Raw genomic sequence first — 26,878 nt, forward strand, 5'->3', positions numbered from 1 at the left:
AAGGCACTCCAAAACGCCTTACCAGTGGGAGAGAATCTTCGACGTCGAAACATCATCAGTAACGCTGTATGCAGCTCGTGTGGAACGGAGGAAACCATCTTGCATCTATTCTTTACTTGCCCATTTGCGACCTAGATCTGGCAAAGCATACCGATCCAAATCCCCGGTCTCCCTCCCCAAATCCAAGACTTTAGAACTGGATTTGAAGCCACCAAAAATCTACTCTGCCTCCCACCAGTAGGTTTGGCTGATATCCCACTAGCCCCATGGATCTTCTGGTCCTTATGGTCAGCGAGAAACCAAAGGGTTTTCCAACACCGCCATATACAACCACATGAGGCTGTTACTCAAGCAATAACAAAAGCAAAAGAATGGAGCATGGCTCAATTCCTCACTTTACTGACCCACGCCCCACCCCCTGCAGCATCGACCCTGATACAGACGGATATGTCTACCTTCAGATGTAACACAGATGCAGCTTGGAGACCGGACAAACAAGCGGGTCATGGCTGGGTGTTTTCTGACCATTCAGGTTCGGAGATCTTCCAAGACTCGGGCTCTGCGGAGAATGTCTCATATCCACTGTTGGCCGAAGCACTGGCGCTGTTACAAGCTATCTCCCATGCTCGAACTCTTGGATTCACTAAAGTCACATTTGCTACTGATTCAGCTCAGCTGGTCACAACACTCAATTCGGATCTTCATCCAAAGGAGATTCACGAGATTCATTACGATATCCTTAAGCTATCAAAAACTTTTACCAACTGTTTGTTTTCCTTTGTTCCTCGTGCCCTTAACCTCTCAGCCGATTCACTGGCAAAAGAGGCCTTGGCACATGTTACAATGGGTCTGACCCAAACTTAAGTTTCCTAATGAAACCAATCGTTGCACAAAAAAAAGTGGAAAATTCTAATAGTATCTCCAACAATAGCCTTCATTTTAAGGAAACATCCGAACATACATACCTTCAAAATAAGCATTTGAGGGTTATTGATTTCAATGATGTAACCTCAAATTTATTTCTAATTTTTGTATATTTATATTATAGTCCACAATATTACCAATAATTAGTTATAATGATTAAAACTTTCATAGATAAATATAAAACACACAATTTAAAATTAGATCAAACAATATTAAAAGTACAAGATCTTATATGATTAAACAAAATAATATGTAATTTTCAAAAAACATAAAAAAAAAAATACATGTAAAAGTATAAAAGACTGTTGAAAAAAAAAAGTATAAAAGACTTAATATAACTATTTTCATAGTGCTCCCATATGTGATCAATTATTGCAATATTGTTGTAAAAAAATATCTTTTGTAAATTGTATATCTTTTATATATCAATATAATTTAGTGTGTTTGAATTTATATAGATATATTTCTAACAATTGAATTTAATAGAATTATTTGTAAAATATATATATATTACAAGGACTAAAATGAAATTTGTAAAACAATTTGAAAATATCAATAGTGCACAATGCATGTTATATAATTGTCGGCCAAACTAAATTTTTAAAAGAAATAACTAATTTTTTCGTCTACATTTTTTCTTGTCCTGTTTTCATTATTGGAAAAGGGAGAGAACACAGAGCAAGATATGTGGCTTAAAAAGAGGGTTTTGTTGGTTTGGTCATTTGCAAAATAAGTTTAATCAAATTAGCTTTAGATTATCGTATTGCATTTTGTTTGGTTATATAAAAAACTGTTACATATTTTGTTGGGTTTGGTTTTGGAAATAAAACAGCGTTTCTTCAATAAACGACCTCTCTAAGTCGTAACTACATACAAGTGATATTGACGCTTTGCGACCACAAGGCACTGAAGTTGACATAGAAAGAGTCAACAACGTCAGAGAGGCAAAATATTCGTGCCATATTTTGACGATCAGATATTTGATGTGAAGTTGTTTGATAGTATAGAAATAGACTTGTAGAGTTGATATCAAAAAGTTAGTACATTTGTAGAGTTGAATTTCGAAAACATTTACGGATTGATTATCCAGTCCAACATAAAAATATAGATCCGTTTAGAAGATTTCTAACAAGTTCACCATAGAGATAAAGTTTACATTGATGAGTGGACATTATATAGTCCATTGATGATTGTTGTGTCAAACCAAACCACACACAAACGGGCGTGACGTCAGAATTGGTTTTAAAAATTGCTCCTATAATGTCCTCATCAATGTTTACAGACCAGGTGGCTTGAAGAAAGGGACCAAACCAAAGGCGGTTTCAAGATCCAATGGGACCTGCAGAGTCCGTTTGAGTAGCTCGGGGGTGTTACTCGTATCTCCTTTCCATGTCCCGAACCACGGTCCTCCTCCTATCTCCACCGCTGCCATTGTGCTCTTTGTCTCTAGTATCACCTGCATCATTTATTAACCATAACCAACAACGTTTATAATCTTGTTTTAACTGCCTTGGGACTAGCTTAACATTTGCATGCATATATACCTTGCCTTTACTTCCATCATGTAGCCGTTCCCATATCTGCAACTTCAATTCACCGTGACATCTCTGCAAACAGTAGCTAGTCCAACTTCTGCGGTAGGAGCACGCAGAGGTGTACCCGGTTCATTTGTTCTTGTCTCTAGTTCCACCTGCCACGAGACATTCATCGAGTCTCAGGAATCTAGCCAGAAGGCATTGTATATGATGATGTCAAAACTGAAGCAGAATGAATCTGAGGAAGAAAAACAAATTTTACCATATGGGTTTCGTTCTCTGCAATTACATACCAATAACCCAGGGAGACATTTCCCATCTAACAACACCATTCCACGGTACAAACTCGTAAAATTCCCCATCATAGTGTACACAAACCTGCACAGAGATTTTGTAAGCTATTTGCCTTCTAAACATTGTAGATTCATTCACTTTCTCATGGCATACCAGTGCAGCATTTTCATATGTGTTCAATCCAGGCAACTGCCTCAAACCACCACCAGCTGTCAAAGCTGCTTCTCCACTTGCTCCTTCAAAGACATTACATTGGACCTGTAAAGAGACATTGACAAATAAAGCTATCGAACAGGGTTCAAGTGTAGTAGTACATGTGGGTGGTATATACACATGCCCAACTAGATGCCTAAAGTCTGCAACAAGACAATGTAACAGAAGGTATAAGATCTGTTTACCCAAAACCATTTTCTTGGGAAGCCTATACCCCAATTCTTCTCTGAATAAGAAGGTGCATCACGGAACTCAAACCTTTCACCACCCCATTCTATCCACCCTGCAAAATCAAGAGAAAAAACATAAGAACTAAAGTAACAGTTTAATTTCTGCTGATTAAAAGAGGATAATAAAGCAAGTAAATGATTTCTTTCTTAATTTTCTACTAACTTAAGAAAATAAAGAGAGCAAAGGTCAAACCTGTGGAAAGGCCTTTTGCCATGCATATCTGCCAATGAGGCTCAAATACAGGAAAAGCTGCAGGCCAGCCTGCAGTAGACTTCTGTTTGGCTCCAACATCACCCCAACCGTAAATAGGACGAGTACTATACTCCCAACGAGCAGATTTCACAGTTTTCGCATAGTCAGTCCTACCAAAACAAGTAAATTGAATCCAAAAACTTTTCATTAAAAATATCAGTATCCAATATTTTTATAATATAGTGATATCTTGTTGGCTTGTTGCAGTGCAACGAATCAGATAATTACCGGCCATCATCGCAAATGTGACCTTGATGCCAAAATGGGGTAGCTTGGAATCCTTCTAACACTCTTGTGTTAAATTCCTACAATCAAACACTATGCTTTACATATCAACCTTTCAAAACAGTATTTTGATGCGATTCTTTTTCTCTAACCTCTGGAGGAACCTCCCTGTTTGGAGAAGTTGTGCCTGGCACTGCATGAAAAGTATTCCCCAAAACTAGCTCATGTCGATCTATACATGAGTAAAATGATTAGGTGAACCTTTAAAGTCATGTGAACTAATATATGTACGTTAAAGAAAACAACACCAGCACCAAAGAATATAACAAAAGACTTATTAGATCAATAACGACCTCATATTTTAACTTCTTATTGTCATGAAACAGACAGCAATCTTAAGGAGCAAGAAGTATACCTCCCCAGAAGTTGTGAGAGTCTTGTGTGTATTGACAAAGATACTTATCATTAGCGCCAAGAATCTGGGCTCCGACACCAGTGAATGTTATGAGCCGCAGCCTTTGCCTTCTTTCTAGTAATAGGTGCCGTTTTGAAGCTAAGAGAATGAAAACGATTTCGCTAAAACCCCCTTTAACCCAACTCTCTCTTTGAGAATTAGGTTAATTGTTGGAGCTTCTCCTTCTCATTAGCATAAGAGGGTTCTTATGTAGAACCTTACAAACCGACCTATCTCTCCTATTAAAAGTAAACTAGGTAGAGGATCCCTGCCTCACGCGGGAATATGCTACTGAAAATTATTTATATTTTTTTGTATTTTTTTGTCAAAAAAAATACAAAAAACAAATTATATAACAAATTTTTTTGTATTTGCTATATAATTTATTTGAATTATCTGTTTTGCCAATTTTTTGACGGTAGCTTGAATTTTGTCCCCCTTTAAAGATTTGGTATAATAAAAATATAATTATTATAAAAAATAGAAATTATATAATGTAAACAGTAAACATATACTCCCTCCGTTTCAAAATATAAGATGTTTTAGAGAAGTTTTTTGTTTCATAATATAGGATGTTTTCAAGTTTCTATGCAACTTTTAGATTAGTTTAGTATTTTATATTATGCAGTATTGTTTCTGATTGGTTGAACTTGTTAAAAGTAAAAAAAATTTAATCTGCGTGCTTTAGTTAAAACATCATTGCAATAAAATAGATGACAAATACAAAAGTTTTATGCTATATATAAACAATGGAAATAATATTAGTTAATCTCTAATTTCAAAACGCTATAAAAAGTTGAGTATATATAAGTGGGGAATTTTAAAACAATCTCATTATCAATAATAGCATATATCAAGATCATTTCAATTGTTTTACTCGTAGTAGCTGAGTATTGTTTCCACGGTCGTATGATCTTCACCTTACTCTTTCACATATTTGTAAAAGGTTTCAAGTCACAAACATTGTTGAAAGAAGCCATGAGAGATTAAAAGATAGAGTACTTGTAAACTGTGATTTTGTTTGCGTGGTGAAATGGTGGTTTAGATGGTGATTGGAAGAACGAATATATAAGGGTAATAATTTCTATTAGGATTTTATTTTCTATTTTTTCAAAACCCCTCCAATTAAGCAAATTAGAAAAATATGATTAGGTATTTGATTTTGGATTTATTTGGGAGATATGATTACGCAAATCAAGTTGAATGGTTTCTGTAAATATATTAAGACCTTTAAGTGTAGTGTATATGATTCTTTTTCGGGTTAGAGTATCTCTGTTTTATATTTATCAATGTGGTAAATTTATTTTGAAACTGAAATCACTTTTGTATGAGCTAATTATAGTAACACGTCATATCTTGTAAACAACTATAATTATTGATAATCTTGTAAACAACTATAATCAAGGATATTCGTTTGATTCGCCAACTATAATTGCAGTGATCCAGCCATATGTTTTGGAAATATTAAATTTATTTCACTGGTAAGATTTATTTGTTCCTAAAATATAGGGCATTAAACAGATTAGTGAGGTGATGAATATTCGTTTGAGGCTTTCCTTATACCCTTTTTTATTTTGTTATCCAAAACTAAAAAAAAAATAATTGTTATATTTTTGTTTAAATATTAAATTTTTAATATTAATAGAGATCTAAATTCTGATAAATTCTAGTAAATCCTGAACTATAAATCCTAGTAATTTTAAATAACAGTTTTCTATTTACCATCAGTTGATTAAAATAGGCAAATAATCTGTTATGTAATGTGTTGTGACCTTGTTTGTTTTTTTTACAAAATCATTATGCTGAAATTTTAATATTTCGTAATATATAAATCATTAGACCCAAAAAAATATATTATTAAAAAAATTTACATCATTTTATATATGGATTTTATGTTAACAAACCACTATATATGCGGTATAAAATATATGATTAATTTGACCCTAATAATTTTATTATTAAATCCAATCAGGTATTAAATTTATGATTTATTATATCCCTAAAAGTGATATTATTAAACTCGATCAGGTATTTTTAGGGATTTAAATTATAAAAATTAATATAAAATAGAATGGCAGAAAGCTGTAATTAAGTTGATATTTTGAGGGTTGTTTGATAAAAAGTGTCCAGAGCTCTGTAACGCTGACACATCAGCTTTTTTTTGCAAATATGCTTCTCTATTAATATATAGGGGATTATATAAAACCTTAAATCTAATTAAAAAGGAATAATACCATAATTCTAATAACATATCAAAACCTAATAATCATATCATTACTCCCCTCTTCCACTTGAAGCTTGTCCTCAAGCGTCAGCTCATGGCATGTCCTCCTCTTCAATTGGTTTGTCGTCTTGATTAGCCCCATCATTGACTACCGTGATTTGAAAAAGAACTGGTTTGCAAACATGCCCTCGGGTGAAGAATTCATCACAGTTGAAGCAGAGACCTTTTGCTCGTCGCTCTGCCATTTTTGTGGTGGTCAATTTCTTCAAAAATTGTTGTTGAGGAGCTGGTTTCTCTTCTGTTTGTTGGGGAAACTGAGCTTCCTTGTCTTTTCCGCTTTGGTTCCCACCATTTGCTGCCAATGCTGACCTAGTTAGCGGAATTGAATATCTAGCTGTTGGAGCAAAGTGACCTCCAAATGTCCGAGTACGTTTATCACCTTCAATCTTGTATTCATTATCCCGTGCATACTCCATAGCTTCAAAGATCGTTTCAAGTCGGAGATACTCGACTTCTTTTCGCAAGCTATCGGTTAGCCCCGCACAAAACTGCCAAAGCTGTTGTTCTCCTGTTAAGCGAGTTTGTCGTCCCAAACATTCCTCAAAGTGATCACAATATTCATCCATTGTTCCCGTGTGTCTTAAGTTACATAATTCCCCTATTGGATTCACACCATCTGCTCTTCCGAATCTGCTCTTGCAAATTTTTTAAAACTCAGCCCAACTGAGCCGATTTGTTATTAAACGGCGCAAATTGTGATGCCAATGGTATGCATGGCCTGTGAGAACAAAAGTGGCTTGTCGGACCTTAGCATCGTCATTAAAAATTCGTTGGTCATCAAAGTAATCTTCACACCTTTGTAGCCACTACATGGCGTTAGTGGTGCCATCATAAGGAGGAAATTCCATCCTAGATGGGGCAACAGTATATCTTGACGACCCAGATTTATCCCCCAAGACCTTATATTTCTCTTCCTCTCCTCTAGTCTCCCTTTTTCCTGTCACAAGATCATCTTCTGGATAAAAATCATCAACCTCCACTCCGATGGAGCGAACAGGCCAATCTCCTCCTCCATCTGCTCGCCGATGTCCTTGTTCCCTTCCCATGGTTCGTACAGCCCATGGTCCTCTTGATTTTGTGTTTCCCTGCCCAATGTTAAGGTCTTGAGTCCCCACTCTTTTTGAAGCAGATCCAAATCCCTCCAACCAGTTCTTATTGGATTCCGCATCAAATCTTTCTCCAGATGAAGCCCTCTGCAGTTGTTCTTTTCCCTCCTCGTCGGCCAAGTTAGCTTGTTTTTTTTGAAGTGCTTCCATTGAGGAGAGAGTTTGCTCACGGAAATCCTCCTGGGTTGCCACAGTTTGAGCAATTGCTGCTTGCTGAACCGTAACAGTCTGTTGAAGAGATCCCAACGCAGCTCCCATGGGTTCTAGTCGCTCATCCATACTGCTCACCTTTGTTGTCAAGTCACTGATTGCCTTCACGAGTTGCGAGAGTTTGCTGTTATTGACTCCATCTCTCCCATGGTTTCGGTTGGCTCTGATACCAAGTTGTTATGAGCCGCAGCCTTTGCCTTGTTTCTAGTAATAGGTGCCGTTTTGAAGCTAAGAGAATGAAAACGATTTAGCTAAAACCCCCTTTAACCCAACTCTCTCTTTGAGAATTAGGTTAATTGTTGGAGCTTCTCCTTCTCATTAGCATAAGAGGGTTCTTATATAGAACCTTACAAACCGACCTATCTCTCCTATTAAAAGTAAATTATATAAAACCTTAAATCTAATTAAAAATGAATAATACCATAATTCTAATAACATATCAAAACCTAATAATCATATTAGTGAACCTAGGTCCATATAGAGCAACTTCTACTGGTGACAAACTCTGCCGGAATGCAGGATTCTCCACAGTATACATAAAGCAAAAACTTTTCTTCTTCTCTGGGATTGAAACCCTGAAATACCACCCCTCGAAGAACTTGGTTGCTGATCCATCGAAATGGTATCTGTAAATTGTTTTTTTACGAAAGTTAAAAACAACATTGTTTGATTAACAAGCAAAGTAGGAAAAGAACATTTATTAAGTTCATATTTTCAATTTACCCACTGTGAGGAGTCTGGAGCTCGCGATTGGGAGACGTCGGGACGTAAATAGGTCTCACATCAGTTGAAGAAGTTTGATCACTATTCGACGCCGAAACCCTATGAATGGTGCGGGGGCTTGTTTAGCTGATTTGAACCTAACGAGTGAGCGAGTGATGGGAGGTACAGGACGAGAAAGAAGCTCAAAGGAAGATAAATTAGGGTTCACCGAAACAACCAAGCTTCATATCTCCATTAATCCAACACTTGATTGAGAAGAAATCTGCAAAAGAATGTGAAATTGTGTGCCGGTAAATACTTAAGTGGCCAATCGTAATGTTATTTATAACAAGACTTAATTGGTAAAGTAGACACTTTTTCAACAAATAATTTGAAAAGTAAGACACTTTTGAAAACAAATTTAAGAAATAGACACTTTTCTCTTTCTTCTCTAATGGAAAGTTCTATTAGAGCAAATCCATCTATCATCTAGAGAAGAGTGTCTTTAATTAAAAAAAAAAAAAAAAAGCTGAGGAAAGAGAGAGACACAAGGTCTCGTAGCAGATACAGAGAGACACTCTTTTGACCCTCTCTCGCTTATGTGTCACGATCTGATTGGTTTATTTTTTAAAAAAAATAACTAATTAAATTAGATAATATTATTGTATTAAAATATTAATAAAATAAATCTGAGATCCCAAAAAGGATCACCATGGTGATGCCCTTAGAGAAACATTTAGAAAATGACATTTTTAACCTTGTTTGTTTTTTTATTTATCCACTTAAAGACAAATTTGTTGTTAAATAGCCTAATAAAAATCAGTCTAATAACAAAGGTATATTTTAATAAATGATGAACTTTATACAGTTTATTTTTTTTTACACATGACCAAAATAATAACCTAAATAAAAAACAATTATTTTTACAAATGAATAAATCATTTTCTTAATTGATTTATGTGTTTTGATTTTAGATGTGTGCTTGATTTTTGAGAAATATGCTAAAACAACACTAAAACAAGTTTTATAGACAATAATATCACACATTTCATAAACTTCCCAACATATCATTATTAGACTCATTAAAATATTTTAAATTAATTTTTAGAAATTTCATAAACTGTCCAAATTTCTAGAATTAGTTTTTTAGGTTTGGGTTCTCTATTTTACGTTTAGGGTATAGTTTTGAAGGGATATTGTTTAGTATTTAGAGTGTAGGATTTAGTTTTAAAAAATTATTTAGATGGTAAACCAAACCCAATTAGTACAATAAACTCAAATGGTCCATCCAACCTAGATGATATACCAAACCCAGATTGTACACTAGAAAACAATATATCACACATTACAATATCTTAAGTTAGATTTTAGTTTTTTTTTAGGTTTGTGTTCTCTATTTTACATTTAGGGTATAGTTTTGAAGAGATAAGGTTTAGTATTTAGAGTGTAGAGTTTAGTTTTAAAAATTTATTTAGATGGTCCACGTATACCAAACCCAGATAGTACACTAAACCCAGATAGTACACCCAACCCAGATGGTACACCAATCCCAGATTGTACACCAGAATAACAGTATTTCACACATTACAATATTTTAAGTTGGTTTTTAGATTTTTTTTTAGGTTTGGGTTCTCTATTTTACGTTTAGGGTATAATTTTGAAGGGATAGACTTTAGTATTTAGAGTATAGGGTTTAGTTTTGAAAATTTATCTAGATGGTACATCAAACCCAGAGAGTATACTAAACTCAAATGGTACACCCAACCCAGATGGTACGCAAAACTCAGATTATACACTAGAATTATATTATTTCACACATTATACAATATTTTTTGTTAGTTTTAGATTTTGTTTAGGCAGGGATTCTCTATTTTATATTTAGGGTATAATATTGAAGGGATAGGATTTAGTATTTAGATTGTAGGGTTTTCATTTTGAAAATTTAATTAGATAATACACTAAACCAAAATGATACACCAAACTTAGAGGATAAACCAATCCAAATGGTACACCACACCACACCCAGATGATACACCAAATCCATATAGTACACAAGATCTAGATGATACACCAGATTCAGATGGTACACCATACTCAAATGGTACACTAGATTCAGATGGTACACTAGAGCTAGATGGTAGATCATATTCAGATGGTACACTAGACCCAGATGGTACACCAGATGTAGATGATATGCTAAACCTAGATTGTATACCAGATTCAGATGATACACCAGATTCAGATGATACACCAGAGCTAGATGGTACACCATATTCAGATGGTATATTAGACACAGATGGTACACCAGATGTAGATGTTATGCGAGACTCAGATGATACTCCAAATCCAGATGCATATTGTACACCAAACCTAGATGGTATGCTAGACTCAGATGATACACCAGATCCAAATACATATTGTACACCAAACCTAGATTGGACATTGAACCTAGATTGTACACCAAAACCAGATGGTACACTAAATCCATATGGTACACCAAACCAGATGATACACCAAAACCCTGATTGTACACTTAAACCAGATGGTACACTAAAATAACATTATTTGACATTATTACAATATTTTAAAATATTTTTTTGAAATATTTTTTTACATTTGAGTTTTTTATTTTACACCTAATATATAATTTTGTGGGGTAGAGTTTTAGTATCTAGAGTTTAGTGTTTAATTTTAAAAATTTTATAGTGCTAAATTTAAAAATAAAAGTTATTTGATGTTAGTTGAGAGAATATTTTTAATTTAAATGGGTCATGAAACATTAAATTTTTAGATCAAATACCTCAAAATTGGATCCCACATTTTTTTTTTGTCATATTTCATTTCTCATTTCCTCTAAAATTGGAACCACAAATAAAACTCTCTATTTATGACACATGGTTATGGATATATTGGTCTTTATATTTGTTTTTGTCTTATTCTCTCTCATAAATTCTCTATCTCACAACAGCTAAAAATTGTCTATTTTTCAAAATTTTAAGAAAAACTGCCTATTTCTTCAATTAATTTTAAAAAAGTGACTAATATACTAAACGGACTAATACACTAAAGTGACTAACAAACTTGTTTGTTACTAATGGAGTATCTCGATATATATTTCCTTTTTTAAAAAACGCGTTCTCGACAAAAGTGGATGTATATACATAAATCTTTAATACTGACAAAGAAAAAACCATTGAAATAATTGTAAATAGAAGTCAGTAAATCTTTCTTATGATTGTCAACTATTTTTGTTTGTGTTTAAAATCCCAGATTCTTTTCCCTTGTAATAGAACAAAGCTTGAGATAGTCCACTATTTTTGTTTATATATTTTTTGATTTGCTTAGATAGTCCACTATTTTTGTTTACATCTTTTGGCGAGATCTATGAATGGTAAAATTCAGTGGTGAGGAAAGGTAATATCAATTGATGAAATAGTGCAGGTGTTTCTTACAATTATAATAATGAAAAAAAAGGAGTGGAGGATTAAGAACAATCAATGTCTTAGATATCTTTAATGATTTGATTTCATTTGATTATATAGTTTATTATAGCACTTGATTGTAGTTAACTATCCATAGTAATGTTATCTTTGTACTTCCGAATTAATAATAGGGGATTCTAGATTATTTCAAAGATAAGGTGAGCAGAACAGACATCAAATACTCTCCAAAAGCGTATGACATCGTTTAGACACAGACACAATTAGCGGAAGAGGCAAAACAGGGAAACCAGATTTAGACTCTCCAGATATTCGTATGTCATACTCATACCATAGAACGTTAATTTTGGTTTAACTTCAATCCACAAAAACCGGAACTAACTGAACCAGTACCAGCCATAAACTCCGGTACAATAACCGATTTGAATTCGGGTAGATTTAATCACCAAAAATGAAAGGAAAAAAAATTGACGGTGGAGACTAAAACATGGTTTTGTAGTTAGATTAACAAGAAAAAAGAAAGTGACAGACCAGTATGCCGGCAGAGGATGGTATTGCACTTCCTCTGAGGGGGAATCTCCTACTATGGGTGCATCTAATCTTCGCTGTAATCTGTCACCTCTCCATACAAAAGTGGAAGCTCTAATTTGGGCAATGAGGTGCATGATTGGAGCGGATAACGAGAGTGTCGTCTTCCTTACTGACTGTTCTGATTTGGTGAAGATGGTATCTTCGCCCTCCGTGTGGCCCGCTTTCAAGACATATCTGGATGAGATTGAAGTAGATAAGGAGGAGTTCCTGTCTTTTTCCCTAATCTTAATTTTCCGTTCACAGAATGGTATTGCAGACAAACTGGCGCGTCGCGCTAGAGTAGAGTCGCATCACATTACCTATGTAAATGCTTTTTCTTCCAATTGGCTGTGAGCATGTAAACTGTAGTAAAAAAAAAAAATATAATAACAAGAAAAAAGGAAAATATGAATTAGTAACTTAAATAAAAAGGGGGAATAATTAATCAACGGTCAAGTTACATCAGACCGTTCCATATTATGTTACATCAGACCGTTCCATATTATATTACATCAGCCGGTTCCATAGAGTGGTGTGCTTCGGTTGATGTGTTTCAAAGGTTGCTTGAGGAGCAAACTGTGGAACCCGTGGATTTGGAGAAGTGTTCAATATGTCTAGAGCAGTTGTCGGACTCGTCACCAGAGATTCATTAGAACAGCATCAGAATGATGCCTAAGTGTTTACATTCGTTTCATCAAAACTGTATTTGTGAGTGGCTTGCTCGGCGAAATTCGTGTCCCTTGAGTCGTAGAGTTCCGTACGAGGAGGATGATCAAAATTAGGGTGAATTATGGTTTAGAGGTTTTTTTTCCTACTGAAATTGGTTCATGTATTGATGTTTTATAGGCAAGTTGTATCAACTGAGCATCTAATATTAGCCTAAATATGGTTAGGTTTATTATAATATTTAGGTAACGATTATGAAAGTAATCTTGTTTTCGTATTGTATCAACTTTGATATCTGTATGCATTTTTATTTATTAAACTCATCGAATTGCTTCAGTCTTGTAACAGAGTAAAGCCGTGGCAGAGACTTGAAGATTGTTAAAGACTTATCAGGAAGATTTGATTTAACTAATAAAATTGTAACACTATCCTCTATGATGAAGTGCTTTGATAGGCACTACTAATGCATTGAAAGAGAGACCATTGCACAACAATTTAGAGTATCAAGAAGATTTGATTGATCAAATAAAAATGTAAGTACAAGGATCTCAATTTCTGACTGGTTAATTACATGGGAAGGCATGGAACTTTGGAGTGATCTTACGAATCTAAACCCAAGAAAAAAATAACTTTCCCTAATTCTCTGACATTTATACACAGAAACTGAAATTGAGATCAAAAGAGTTACACAACTAACTTTGAGTAAGGATTTACATTTTTCACCACAGAGGATATGACATTTTCCCATTGTCAATGTTTTCTTCCACCTTTACTCTCTTTTTGTAAGGCATGAACCCTCTCATCTCGGTACCCGACGATTTCATCTGAGAGAAAGCCGATCTCTCGCTTCTTTTAAACTCCGGTGATACCCGAAGTGTCATTTCTGTTTCCATGTTTTCCGAAGAAGAAGTGGAAGAAGAACATAGAACAGACTCATGTGTCTCTGAGTCTAGCTTCTTCTTGACATCTTCAGAATCATCAGAGCTAGTTGAAGAGTTGTAATCACCAACTACAAAAGTTTTTCCAAAGAGCTTAAGGCTTTGTTTGGTCTCTGATTCTGGAGACAGTGATTCCTCTGTGTGAGACGATAACTCATGCCCCTGTCAAAGTTTAGTAATGTCAGACTCAAGACTAAACAAGAATACTGGTTATCAAACTATATCACAACTTGTGTCGTGTAACAACATACCGGTGAGTGTTGGTAATCAGCTGAAGACGAGTTAGGAGAGTTTGAACCGATGGAACCTAAGCCATCTGAGCCATGAGCTGATAAAACCGATGTTGGAGATCGGTCATCTTCATCCTGAACCAGCTTGTTGGCTCCGGTTAGCTCACCATAAGCCATCTCTTTAGCATCTGGAATCACCAGCTTTCTAGGGTAAGGATGCATCGGCTTTCTCTTCGGCCTTGGAGGTGGGATCTCAATGGTCTCAGAGCTAACACCAAAATCACGAGCAACCTTAGAGAAAAACTTCTGAGCATGGCTTCGAATCTGAACAGCAGTCTTTGTACCAACATGTTCTGTTTTCAAAGGAAGAATCAACTAAAGTCAGATCTCTACTCTACCCAATAAGTAGAAATGTGCATTTTAGACTCTCTCTCTAAAGTCAGATAAGCACACACACCTTCGATTCGTCTCCAAGCTCTGCCATAGAGTTTCAAAGATTCAACAAACTTCTGATGCTCTGATTCAGTCCATTTCTCTCTTTGTTTAGTGATGGTATAAGGCTTCCTTGTCTAATAAAAATAAACAAAACTCCCAATTAATCTCAAAGTTCTAAATCTGAAACAAAATCAAGCGCAAAGAAAGAGATTAAAGAAAAACAATAAGTACCTTGAGGTAAAAGGCATCTGTGGAAGATATAAGCTCATCGGAACCTCCGTCACATAGACTCTCACAACGTTCCTATACTCACAAATCCAAAAGTTACAATTAGTCTCTTAATACAAATGTTTTGTAAGTAAAATTTGCAAAGAATCGTAACACTAGTACGCATCGAGAAGAGTCAAGACCACCAGTAGTATAATTAGGGAATTAAAAAACTTGCTCTTACCTAATAAAAGCATCAATACATTAAGAGTAGTAAACAACCGGACATAATATCCCACAAATCGCCTGGTCTATTAACACAATTTTTAACCTGCCACAATCGAATAATCTTCAGTTCCAAGTTCTCTCATACATAGAGCTTTAATCTTGAAATAAGAACAACAACAAAAAAACCTAGTTCTCTCTCGGATATAATAAACCTAATATTAGGTTAAAACCTGTCTGGATTCCATAACCTCTGTCCAATAAACAAGACTTAAACATAACAATCGTGACAAAAACCAAAATCAAGATTGCATAAGATAAGAATAAGAACTTATAAGAAGCAGAAAGATCTCACACACCTGCATAGCCATGGTTGTAGGAGAAGAAGACTGGAAAGTTTTAGATTCGATCTGAAGATGTTTTCTCGCCGGAAAACTTAATCTGAAACTGAAAGAGGGAGGGAGGGAGAGAGAGAGAGAGAGAGTTGCTTGGTGAGGGATAGAAAGAAGATAGTAATTTAGGGAAAGGAGCAGAGTCAAGGGGTTACTTTAAAAGAGCAAGGGGAAGATAAGCCACGTAAGCATTTATGTTTTATTTTGGGTTGAAAAAGCGTAAATAATAATAAAGAGGGGTTTCGAGAAACTAGTATCATGTGGCTCAGGTTAAAAGATGCTAATGACACGTGGAGGATTGTCTTCTCATCTTTTCGCTTTTTTGTCTTTGCGGAGAAGATATTATTAACTGTTCTTTGTTAAATCTTGTCGGAGATTTTTTTGATCTATTTAATTTATCCACTTGGAGGAAAAGCTTAGCTCATTCAATTATCATTTTGCCAAACTCGCGAGTGGCCAACGCGTGCTTGTTTAACAACGTTGTTTACGCTAACTTCTTACCCAATTTTTGTTTCTTTTTATTTATTAGTCAAGTGGATTGCATATTTAAAGTTTGGATTCAAATATAATATTCTATATTTTCATAATATTTATTTATTTTGATAAATTTTTTAGTAAATAAATAGATTTAAATTTCAACTAAAATTACAATTTAAGAATAAAAAAAAGTTTAGAGTTTGGATAAAAAATATATATTTGTGGCTGCTTTTTTATGTCTTTGTTTGGTCTTGCTTTTTTGTCTGTCTTCTTCGTTAACATTGATGGCTCCTCAAGAATGCTGATCTTTAGATTTGTTTATGGTGACTAAAAGTAAGTTTCACATTTTCTTTCTTCTTGCAAAAGTTTGAAGGAACTCTTCTTTATAATATTTGAATTAATTAAGGTTAATTTTGCCATCTTTACTTATGTAATTAAGGTATATAAGCCGGTAAATAACTAAAATTCTTATTTAAAATTTTTAAGGGTAATGTGATGATTGTGGAGATTCACATAACTTAAGTGTTTATTCTCTTTTGTGAACAAATAATATGAAAAGTTGAATTATGTTAAAAAAACAAAAAATATATTTATTGAAGAAATTGTCAAAAGCTATTCTTCATGGAATGCTATTAAACAATAATACTAATATATAATAAATCGGTCAATGTTTTCGGTTTCCAAACTTCAGTTTCATCATTGGTGGCATTTAATATTGTTGTTAGCCCAAATTTAGTAATATCAAGATTTTCAATTATAAATGTGTAAGGTAAACACATGTTAAAAATCTAAGGGGGTGTATTGAACTGAGTATTTTAGGAGATTTGCTGAGATTTTAATATTTCAGAATTTTGGGATATTTGAGTGTAATTTTAGGAGATTTGATTAGAATTTATAATTTTTGAGATTTGGGTTTTGGGATTTGGTGAAATTTGATTATAGAATTTTAGGTGATTTGGGTTTTGAGAGGAACTTGATTCAACGTCATGTGAAGAAGCTTGATCTCTTGGTTCAGTTGTGGGCACTTTCTACAAGCTCCTCCAACTGATTCTTCCACTAGATGTGTAATTGTAACAACATGGATAATCCAAGAAAAACGACAAGACTCACCTTAGCGCATCATCATGGATAATCCAAGAAAAAGTTGTCTTCTCCAGCGATCAGTAACTAATAATGGGATTTATTACACATCAACAAATGTTTTTAGGTTTTTCCAGAGTAAAGAGAGAAAGAGAGAACCAGAGAAAGAGAGAACCAGAAAAAGAGAGAGAGAGAGTTCGCAAAAAAAATTATTACTAATGTCGAAGAAGTTTTTTGTAATCTTGGTCATTGGAAAGTTAATAGCTAGTGATCTCCGTGGTTTAGCCAAATATTGATTTGAACTTGCAACCTGAGTTTTACACGATCGAGTAACAATACCAAAGGAATGGGTTGAAATGTGATTCCAATATGGCAAAGAACAGAGCAAGTTGAATCAGAGAGAGAGAGTAAAGAACTTGCAATCCAGAAGTAATGGCTGGAGAATCTCCTCCAGAACTTATTACAGGCTGACCCAGAGAAATATCATCTCCGAGAGACGGAGACTCAGTGACTAAACCCAGTGACAAACCCAATGAAAGATCCAAGCCATCGGTTAGGCAAGTGCATGTGTTTTAAGCAACTTCTGGTCATCTCCAACAAGGTCCTATTGTGCCTCTCAACTACTCCATTTTGCTGTGGAGTATATGGAGCAGTGAGATGTCTCTTAATACCTGAGTCCTTACAGAATATGTTGAACTCATGAGAAACAAAATTCTCCCCCTCTGTCAGTCCGAAAAGTCTGTATACGCTCTCCTGATTCTTGTTCTACTAACCGTTTCAAGTTCTTGAATTTTCCAAAAGCTTCTCCCTTTTCCTTTAGCAACGCTGTCCACATATAACGTGTATGATCATCAATAAGCACAAAAACATACTTGTTTCCTGCAACTGTGCTTGGAGATATAGGTCTACAAATATCCCCATGAACCATTTCCAGTATCTTATTTGTCCTATATGAAGATGCTTGAGGAAACGCTTGTCTTGCTTGTTTACCAAGTAAACATGAGCTTCAGATTTCTTTTTCGAACTTGACATCCGGAATCCCTTGAATAAGCTTCTTATCAAACATGGACTTCAACGTTGATGAGTTTATATGTCCAATTCTTGTGTGCCATCTTCTTGCTTCGCTTGTTGCAGAAAAATGAAGCCTTGAAGTCTCTCTGATCCCCATTCAAACTTTGTAGAGATGATTTAAAGATCTTTCGGCTTTTGCAAGTAATTTCCCGTGTTGATCGTGCATAGTTAGAGTTCCTCCTCTAATCCTTATTTCGCATCCTGATTCAGTTGCTTGCCCAAGACTTATAATATTGCTCTTCAAGTTCGGTATGTAATACACATATGTCATAACTCGTGGCTCGCCATACATATCAGTAAAAGCAATGGATCCTTTTCCTTTGATATCTATTCGAGAATCATCACCAAAGCGTACCTTCCCAGCAATAAAGCTATCAATGTGATCAAAGTAGCACCGGTCTCCAGTCATGTGATTACTGGCACCGTTATCAAGGTACCAGATATTCTCTTCCCCTGCATTTGTTTCATACTTACTTGGTATGCATCGCTCTTCGTTCAAGTAGACGACTTCATGCATCATGAGTTCTTCGGCGTCTTGTGTCTCACTCTTCTCATCTTTTTGTGTTTCTTGCAATTTAAGCAATCGATCTGGGCAATTGAAAGCGAAGAGTCCAGTCTTGTTGCATCGAAAGCATGTGATTTTGGACAAATATCGTCCTCCGTTGTAGCCTCGTCCTCCACCAAAACGCCCACAGCCTTTGCCTCTATTAAAAGGTCTTCCACTGCGGCCCCTCTTTCGATAATCTCCGTTGTATTCACGGTTTGTATAATTCGTTTGTCCCTCCATGTTTGCATACAACAGCTTGGTTTCGTCTTTGAGTGTATTTTATTCTTCTGAGATACGTTCCTCATATGCCTTTAGGCGTCCAACAATGTCTGTGAAACTTGTGGTATTAAGATCCAATACTTGTTCCAATGATGCAACCATATGTATGAATTTTGCTCTTGGGAGACACTTCAAAAATTTCTTCACCATATTTGATTCTTCAAGGTTTTCTCCAAGAGCAGCTGTCTTAGCTGAGATTTCAGACAATCTTCCCACAAAATCATCAATCCTCTATGAATCCTTCGTACACAAGCGATCAAATTCAGCCATAAGAGTCTGCAGACGAGCCTCTTTCACCCTCTCTGCTCCTACATGTCTTGCCTTGATTGCCTCCCACATCTTTTTATCCGAGTCAAGTCCGCCGACTTGCAAGGTAAGTGATTCGGGTATGGATTGAACAAGTAAGGCAATCGCCATGTTGTTTTTATCGGTATTGATGGTGTCTGTTGCAGATTCTGGTTCTATGACCTCCCACACTTTATGAACTCTAAGCGCAATCTTCAACTTCATGGCCCATACGGTGTAGTTTGCTGCGTTTAGCATCAGACATGAGATAGAAGGAGTTCCTCCTCCTTCCTTTGGTGTGATGGTTGAGACGGTAAGATCTCCCATCTTTTATAATCTTCTGAAGCTCTGATACCAATTCTTGTTTTCAAGTTTAAGATCAAATTAAAAGAACAATTCTTCTTTTATTAGCTTCAGGAAAAATCTCTCAAAAACCTATAGCTCTCAATCTCTTAAATCTCTTAAGGTTTTGTCATAGTTCGACAACCTTATTTATATGAACACCAATCATATTCCTAATTGTAAAACCCCTATTTAGATAACTCCTAAACCAAACTCATCTTTATCTCTTTAATAAAACACAACTTGATTAGGAATATGATGACTTCTAACTTAGTTTATCCAACAAAAAATTAATTTTCAACCATTTTTAATTAATTAATATTAAATTGGAAACTTCAAGAAATAATCATTAAAAAATTTAAAAATCTGAATAATCATTAGCTATGATTATATAATATTTTTTTAGTAAAAATAATAATGTATTTAAAGTTAATAATCATTGTTTTTTAATTTGTGTAAAAACTTTCAAACATCAATCTTTTAAAAACAGATGAAGTATATCTATGTCATTTTTATTGTTCATTTATTTCAGCAGGGCAATAAATAATTAGAGCCAAGAACTTAAAGACTAGGAACCTAAAATTTATCAGGAATGAGATTAGGGTAGTGAATGGAGACATATAAAAAGCGTTTTTCAGTTTTGATTTGTCAAAACCGTACCACATTCACCACTCACAACAAAAAGTGAAATTTGCGTTTTTGAAAAAAAAAAAAAAAAATCTATGTGCGGATTTGTCCGCTTTCAAAAATCATAAAGGTCACAAACCATGCGTTATTTTAAAAACCGCACCAATCAAAGTATTTGTTTATATAAAAAATATTTATATATGTCCTACGTTACTTTGTCAAACACATGCAAATACTGTGATTACTTGTACTGTTTACTTGATGTAAATAATTATAAATTCAGTTTATGTGTTAACAAATAAATTTGTAACATGTGGTTGCAAATACAGAAAATAAAAATCTTATTAATAATAAAGTAGATAGTATTATTGTAAATAGTAAGATAAACAAACAAGGATTGTTTGCTCCTTATAAATCATCACGAAATCGAGTTGTGAGATATCATATGTCCCAATTTTATTCTGGTCTTCCTCCAAAGAATAAACATGAATTGTTTAACCAATGTCATGCATCTTTACAGTCTATTATAACATACAATAATATCAAACATACTAATTATTAACAAATTTATTTATAATATGTCATCCACACCTTTTTTTTTACCATTCATACAATTAATACTGAACCGCAAATAGTTTTTTCACCAATCAAATATCATTCTATACCGCTTATTTTGTATAAACCGCACTTAATCTGCAAATCGCATGTACCGCAGTTAATCTGTACCGTAGTCTAAAACTGCTTTCCTCGCACAACTAAATACGTGGTCACCATTCAGACTCTAGGTTTAATGACGGATCATAATTATATATTGTTAGAGTGCTCTCTTTTTTGACCAAAAGTATGTGGCAAAGAAAGCGAGTAGCGAAATTAAAACATACACGAGCGTTGTTCTGAAAGAAGAAAGAGATATTTAAAATTCAGTACCGTCAGCTTCAATCCAAAAATTAAATAGGTATTTTATGTGAAGGACAAAAATTGTAAAATATAAATATCTTGCAAGTCATACAAAAAAAAACCAATTATCCAAATTAGAAAATTTGTCCCAAAATGAAAGAGAGAAAAAAAAACATAGCTTTTGGTTTGCACTTTTTGGGTCTAGTCAGAACAAAAAGCGTTGTCCTCTGGGATGTTCCAAAAGTCAGACACGTGGCGTTGAGTTACGGTAAGAGAGAGAGAAGAAGAAGAAGGATAGGGATCATGCTTTGTAATTGTACGCCACTCGATTATTAATTACCAAATAATTCTTGCCCACTCGTTTCTCGTTCGGTGGTGTTTTAAGCTATCGGGTTTATGTTTTTTTTTTCATCAATAGTCATTAAAAAAAAGTTTTACATTATTATTTCAGATCTTACGAATCTAAAATATTCTTATAAAAAAAATTCTACCAGTAAAATACTGTAGTAGTGGCCACTAAGAAGTTCTTGGTTCATGTATTTTTGTTGCTTTTTTTTTTCCTTGATAAAAATAATTTGTTGAAAACACATACGTGATATTATTACTTAATCGAGTTATTGCATGTGATGAGAGGGTTTTTATCAATCGAGATATTTCTCAATAGTCTAAACTTAGGGAAGAAAAATAAATATCTGGTATATGGTATGTGTAAATTGAACCTAAAGTCGTTGAGAAAGGGGTTTAATACCTTTTACTTTGTTTTATATACAAAAAGTCAAACTCAAAAATTGAAGCCGATCGAACGATTCATGACAAAATATGCTAATTGAGCTACTAGCTAGATAACATAATTTGTGACGAAAATATCTTTACCATATGATATTACTTTAAAACTTTCAAAATTATATATATTAATTAATGATGAACCATGTAAACACGATGATGACAAGTTGACAACTGTATACATAAACATATGTGTGATAAGTGTTTTTCAATCACGGGTTTATTATCTCAGGTTCAGAATTGGGCCAGATTAAGAAGGCCCAATCTTGTAAGCGTTATGGGTCCAACAAAGTTTTGCTCATAATTCTCGGCCGCTCGCATCTCTGGAGCCTTTGCCGGTTGCTTCACCGTGTCTCGAGACGACGTGGTGGTGGTGCCATAACGGACGGTGTTTCTCTCGAAATTAGAATCGGTTCTGATTTTATTTATTTTGTTAGATTCTCATAGTATTAGATGGTTCTGTTTCTCTTTGCGATTCTCATATTTTGTGATTTTCTGTAGGCTTTGATTTTGTAATTGCAGAAGATAAAAGGAGTGAGAAGGAATGTTTACAAATAAGGAAAGACAAGAAGAACGTATTGGAAAAAATGGAACACCAAGGCTCCAATATCTACAGGTTTGGTTTAATGTTTCTGAGATAGTAATCTCTGTGCCAATGAATCTAAAGTAGCAATTTTGTTGGAGCTGAGTTTTTGTCTGCTTCATTTTAATTGCACAGGAGCTTGTAAGTCAGTTTCAGAACGCAAATGATCAAGGTAGCTATGATGTACTAGTTTGGTTTTAGTAGTAGACCATAATAAGTAATTGATTCATGCTTCTGTTTGAACCTTTATAAATTATTGTTGCATAAGATAAGACTGGCTTTGGTGCTTTCTTGTGATTTTTGAGGACTCTGTGCGGCTTCATATGGATTGTTAGGGTACCTAGGTATGAAAATATGATAGTAGGCTAGCAATAGGATTTAGCAATTTAACTCTTATTTTGAAAATTTTGGAGTTGTGTAGTTTGTCCAACATTATCAATACTTCCTGCCTTAATGGCAAGTTTTTGTACTCACTCTTCCTTAATGGCAAACTGCTCACTTCCAAATGCTTATATTGGATTATAGATTTAGTATATGACCCTAATCTAGTATATCTCTGGCTTTGTCACTTATTAGTTTTGTCAAGTTATATTAACACGATTACTGTTTTGCAATTGCAGAAACAAAGGAGAAAATTGTAGCAAACTTGGGGAATTTCGCATATGACCCTTACAACTACACTATTTTACGTCAGGTAAGTTCAAGTACACTTTCAACATATGCCATGGAACCCAAATAAATATCCAACACTTTCTTCTCTTCATGATGAAAATGTTAGTGGTGTACTCGCGCAGCTAAATGTCTTGGAACTATTCATAGACTGTCTAACAGAGCCAAATGAAAAGCTTGTGGAATTTGGAATAGGAGGATTATGCAACGCTTGTGCCGGTAAAATGCCTGCAATATACAATTTTACTCTCTGACTCTGATACTGAACTGTGTTTTTGTTGTTGTTGCCATAACTGCTATTTACTGATCATCGAACCAAATGCTCTTTTTTCTTCTTGTACAGACCCAAAAAATGTTGCTACCATCGTCGAGGCTGATGGAATTCCTCTTATAATCAAATGTTTATCAAGTCCTGTACGGAACACTGTGAGTCCAGACGAGTTTCTCGCCTCTTTAATGTGTTTTCTGGTGTTTAAAATGGAAACTCAAAATTGTTTGTTTTCTAATAGGTGAATTACGCACTTGGGGCTTTGTATTACATGTGTGACTATAACAGAGCAACAAGAGACGAAATTTTGAGAGCCGAAGTGGTGAATCTCATTGAGAGCTACGCAGCGGCTGATTCAGTCAGTGTAAGCTTTAGTAACTTGGCTAAGGCGTTTCTTGACAAGCATGTTCAGGCATACACATGAGATTCTTGGAAATTATCTTGTCTAATTTTTGTTCTATTGAGTAGTTGGATTCCTCTTGAAAAATACCAAAGAGGTTTTGTATAGCAATGGGCCAAAAAAACGCAAACGCTACAATGAATATTTTGAGGATTGGGAAACCGTTTTAGTTGCGTCTAGTGAGAATCTAGAGATGAGTAATGAAAATGTTAAATTAATGAATTGGAGAGACATGGTTATACACAAATGAAAATGGTTGCTCGATTGTTAAAAACCTAAAAAAAATATTTGTCGTCGTAATTTCAGGAAACTTAATCTGTGATTCAAATGCAATATAATACGATTTTGTTGCATATTCAATATGTCAACATTTATCACTTTATGGCTGTGTACTTGGTCTCATATGCCTCAATATTTTTTGTTGATAACATCATATCTTTTTCAGAATCTCATCATGAGGAAGAGTCAAAGAAAGAAGAGAGAAACTAAACTAGGTAAACGGTTTAGCCGGTTAAGCTTATATACTTCTGTGGTTTCTAATAAACCAGTCGGTCCGAATCGAACCGAAATCCGATTATCCAAATCAATTGTTCTGAACGGTTAGGCTTTCTCTTTTTGGTTTTCTTCGATAACCAAAACTTTTAGGTTGTTTAGTTTTCACCGAACGCCCATGGCAAGTTCATGGTTTATATGACAAAAATTTGAAAGTTCATGGTTTAAATTATATATATTTACAAGTTCATGGTTTAAATGACCTATATTTAAAAGTTCATGGTTTAAATGTCGAATTAAAACTTCCATTAAAACGACGCCGTTTTGTCAGTAACAGAGTGATTAACGACATAGTGACGTCTGTTAGTAGGTCAATTATCGGATTTAACGTCATGTCTTTTTTGGCTTGGTCAACGAAACTTCATGTTTAAAAAAGCTAATCAACAAAAGTTGATGTTTTAAATGGCGTACAACAAAGTTCATGGTTTAAATGACCAAAATTTGAAAGTTCATGGTTTAAATGATAATTTTCCCGAATATAAATATATTCATTTGAAGTTTTTTTTGTTAACTAGGAGGAGTTCGGGCCTGGGCCTTAATCTCCTCATGGCCCGGGACCAGCCTTTGCTAATACCTTATGACATGACATAAAGCATCTTTCCCACTAGAAATCGAACTAGGGAGCATATGGATCCAACTCCTGCACTTAAACCACTAGCCTACTGCACCGGTGGTAGATTTTAGTTTTTCAATAGAAATCATTGAATATAAATATATTCATTTGAAGTTTTTCAATAGAAATCATTTGAAGTTTTAAATATAAAGCTATATAAACGTCATGCTTATTTTACAAATTTATACATAACATATATTTCCTAGTGTCGTAATAATGTTTTCTTGGCAAATTAAACAATATATTAAATGGTAACAAAAAATGACTTAAAAACTTCATTGGAATAGTTGACAATATTCTAAACTTTTAACCCTAGAAGAGTTCACTCCATATTCATATCCCATGAAAACATCTTTTTAAAAGTATTAACGTCGAATGTCGATCTGGCCTAATTATAAATATCATTCAAATATATCGATATCCCACATTAAATGCAAATATACAAAGTTTCATAAACATTTTTACTGCTATGTCGCTACTACGGGTTATCCAAGTGCATCACCTGCCATAATAGAATTTCTGACCAAGTCAAAAATGCTTAGATGGTGAAAAGGTTAATCCCGGCAGTGAATATCCGTTCATTAATCTAAGTTACATATTTTTCTAAAATATCATATGTTATTTTCAGATGTTAATTTTGTGATGCAACCTCAGTTTCGTATTTTAAAAAATACATAGTGTACTTTAGATATGCTGTTTCTGTCTATGTTTTGAGTTAAAAGCATTTGATAAAATTGATGAAATCTCAAACTTATTTTATATTTTACTTTTTTTTTTATCATGTTATAGAATTGTAGCTCTAGTCGATAAATATGCCTTCTGAGATATACAACACAAATCACATGTCATTTTTTATAACGGCTTACATATCATTTTTTCTATATTTTGTGACCATTGATTTTGTTTTTTTAGATGGATTATTTGTTCAAGAGTCTTTTTCATAGTTTTCCCAAAAAAAAGTGTGATCCTTACTATATCTTCATTTTAGATAAAAACTTTTAAGTTGAGTTAAGTAATAAATCTTTTATTTTTTTTAAGTGAAAATTTTATAAGATATATTTGTACTATATGTTTCTTAGAAACTAATGTTTCACTTCACTTCAATTTTATTTTTATGTTTAGAATTTTATGAATACAAATTTTTTTGTCAACACAATTACATAAATTGTCTTTTTTACTCCACCATGCATTAAATTTTTACTTCCATTTTAAAAATCATTAACCCATTCTAAATTTTGGAATATGATCATTTTTGGGTTAAAATTTGAATAATAACTTTATTACTAAAACAATTTCATAGTATTATTTTCACTATTTATTTTTCATTTATATTACTTAATTCATTTTTATATAGTTATTATTTTTATTATTTATAAAAAATATATTAATATTAAAAAATATTTTGGTAGAAATTAAAAAATAATATATTTAATTTTCTGCATTGATAAAATAAGTATTTTTCACTGTCTTCTTCAAAATAACAGTGGTAATACCACAAAGCCAAACTTGCTACTTCCAATGGTGTAGACAGTATAGAACCTATCTAATAACTAGAGGACTTACTCTCTAGCTTTTTGACATTTATCACTTCTAATATTTTCCATGTACCATCTTATTTTTTAGTTATTACCAATATTTTTGATTATTCACATTATTTTTTTCACTTCATTGCAAAAAATAAAAAATAATTAAATTTACTACTTTTCCATTTTTCTTTTTCTGAACAAACATGTTATAATTTCAATAGAGAAAGAGTAAAATACAAGACAAGTAGGATAGTTTAAGAACAAAATAAGAGGGCATTCCCCAAAGTTTAAAGCAACAAGACAACAAAGATAGATAAGGACAAACAATAGTAGGAGCTTGAGAGCT

General features: G+C 33.9%; 2 protein-coding genes and 1 pseudogene across 2 annotated transcripts; 1 reads left to right on the forward strand and 2 right to left on the reverse strand.

The window, feature by feature from the left end:
* LOC104724084 lies at positions 2,201-8,686 on the reverse strand (annotated as a pseudogene).
* On the reverse strand, positions 13,601-15,665 carry LOC104724085 (protein REVEILLE 2). Its single transcript, XM_010442530.2, has 5 exons — positions 15,501-15,665; positions 14,941-15,012; positions 14,732-14,843; positions 14,296-14,627; positions 13,601-14,206 (listed from the first exon to the last, which is right to left on the reverse strand). Exons 1-5 carry the CDS (start codon positions 15,510-15,512, stop codon positions 13,826-13,828), a joined length of 909 nt encoding a protein of 302 aa, XP_010440832.1. The 5' UTR covers positions 15,513-15,665; the 3' UTR covers positions 13,601-13,825.
* Positions 22,178-24,063, forward strand: LOC104724086 (armadillo repeat-containing protein 7-like). Its single transcript, XM_010442532.2, has 7 exons — positions 22,178-22,333; positions 22,423-22,537; positions 22,640-22,676; positions 23,125-23,198; positions 23,299-23,392; positions 23,517-23,599; positions 23,683-24,063. The coding sequence occupies exons 2-7, from the start codon at positions 22,466-22,468 to the stop codon at positions 23,863-23,865; spliced, it is 543 nt and encodes a 180-aa protein (XP_010440834.1). The 5' UTR covers positions 22,178-22,333; positions 22,423-22,465; the 3' UTR covers positions 23,866-24,063.

Source organism: Camelina sativa, chromosome 11 (genome assembly GCF_000633955.1).
Source record: "Camelina sativa cultivar DH55 chromosome 11, Cs, whole genome shotgun sequence".
Taxonomy (NCBI): domain Eukaryota; kingdom Viridiplantae; phylum Streptophyta; class Magnoliopsida; order Brassicales; family Brassicaceae; genus Camelina; species Camelina sativa.

What these genes read in the sequence shown, in the direction of transcription:
- LOC104724085 (XM_010442530.2), bottom strand. An exon ending in CAGATGCCTTTTACCTCAAG is followed by an intron (nt 14,844 to 14,940) that starts GTACTTATTGTT and finishes TATTTTTATTAG; the next exon opens with ACAAGGAAGCCTTATACCAT. An exon ending in CTGATTACCAACACTCACCG is followed by an intron (nt 14,207 to 14,295) that starts GTATGTTGTTAC and finishes AAACTTTGACAG; the next exon opens with GGGCATGAGTTATCGTCTCA.
- LOC104724086 (XM_010442532.2), top strand. Translation starts at nt 22,466, where the DNA reads ATGTTTACAAATAAGGAAAGACAAGAAGAACGTATTGGAAAAAATGGA. An exon ending in CAAGGCTCCAATATCTACAG is followed by an intron (nt 22,538 to 22,639) that starts GTTTGGTTTAAT and finishes TTAATTGCACAG; the next exon opens with GAGCTTGTAAGTCAGTTTCA. An exon ending in ATTATGCAACGCTTGTGCCG is followed by an intron (nt 23,393 to 23,516) that starts GTAAAATGCCTG and finishes CTTCTTGTACAG; the next exon opens with ACCCAAAAAATGTTGCTACC.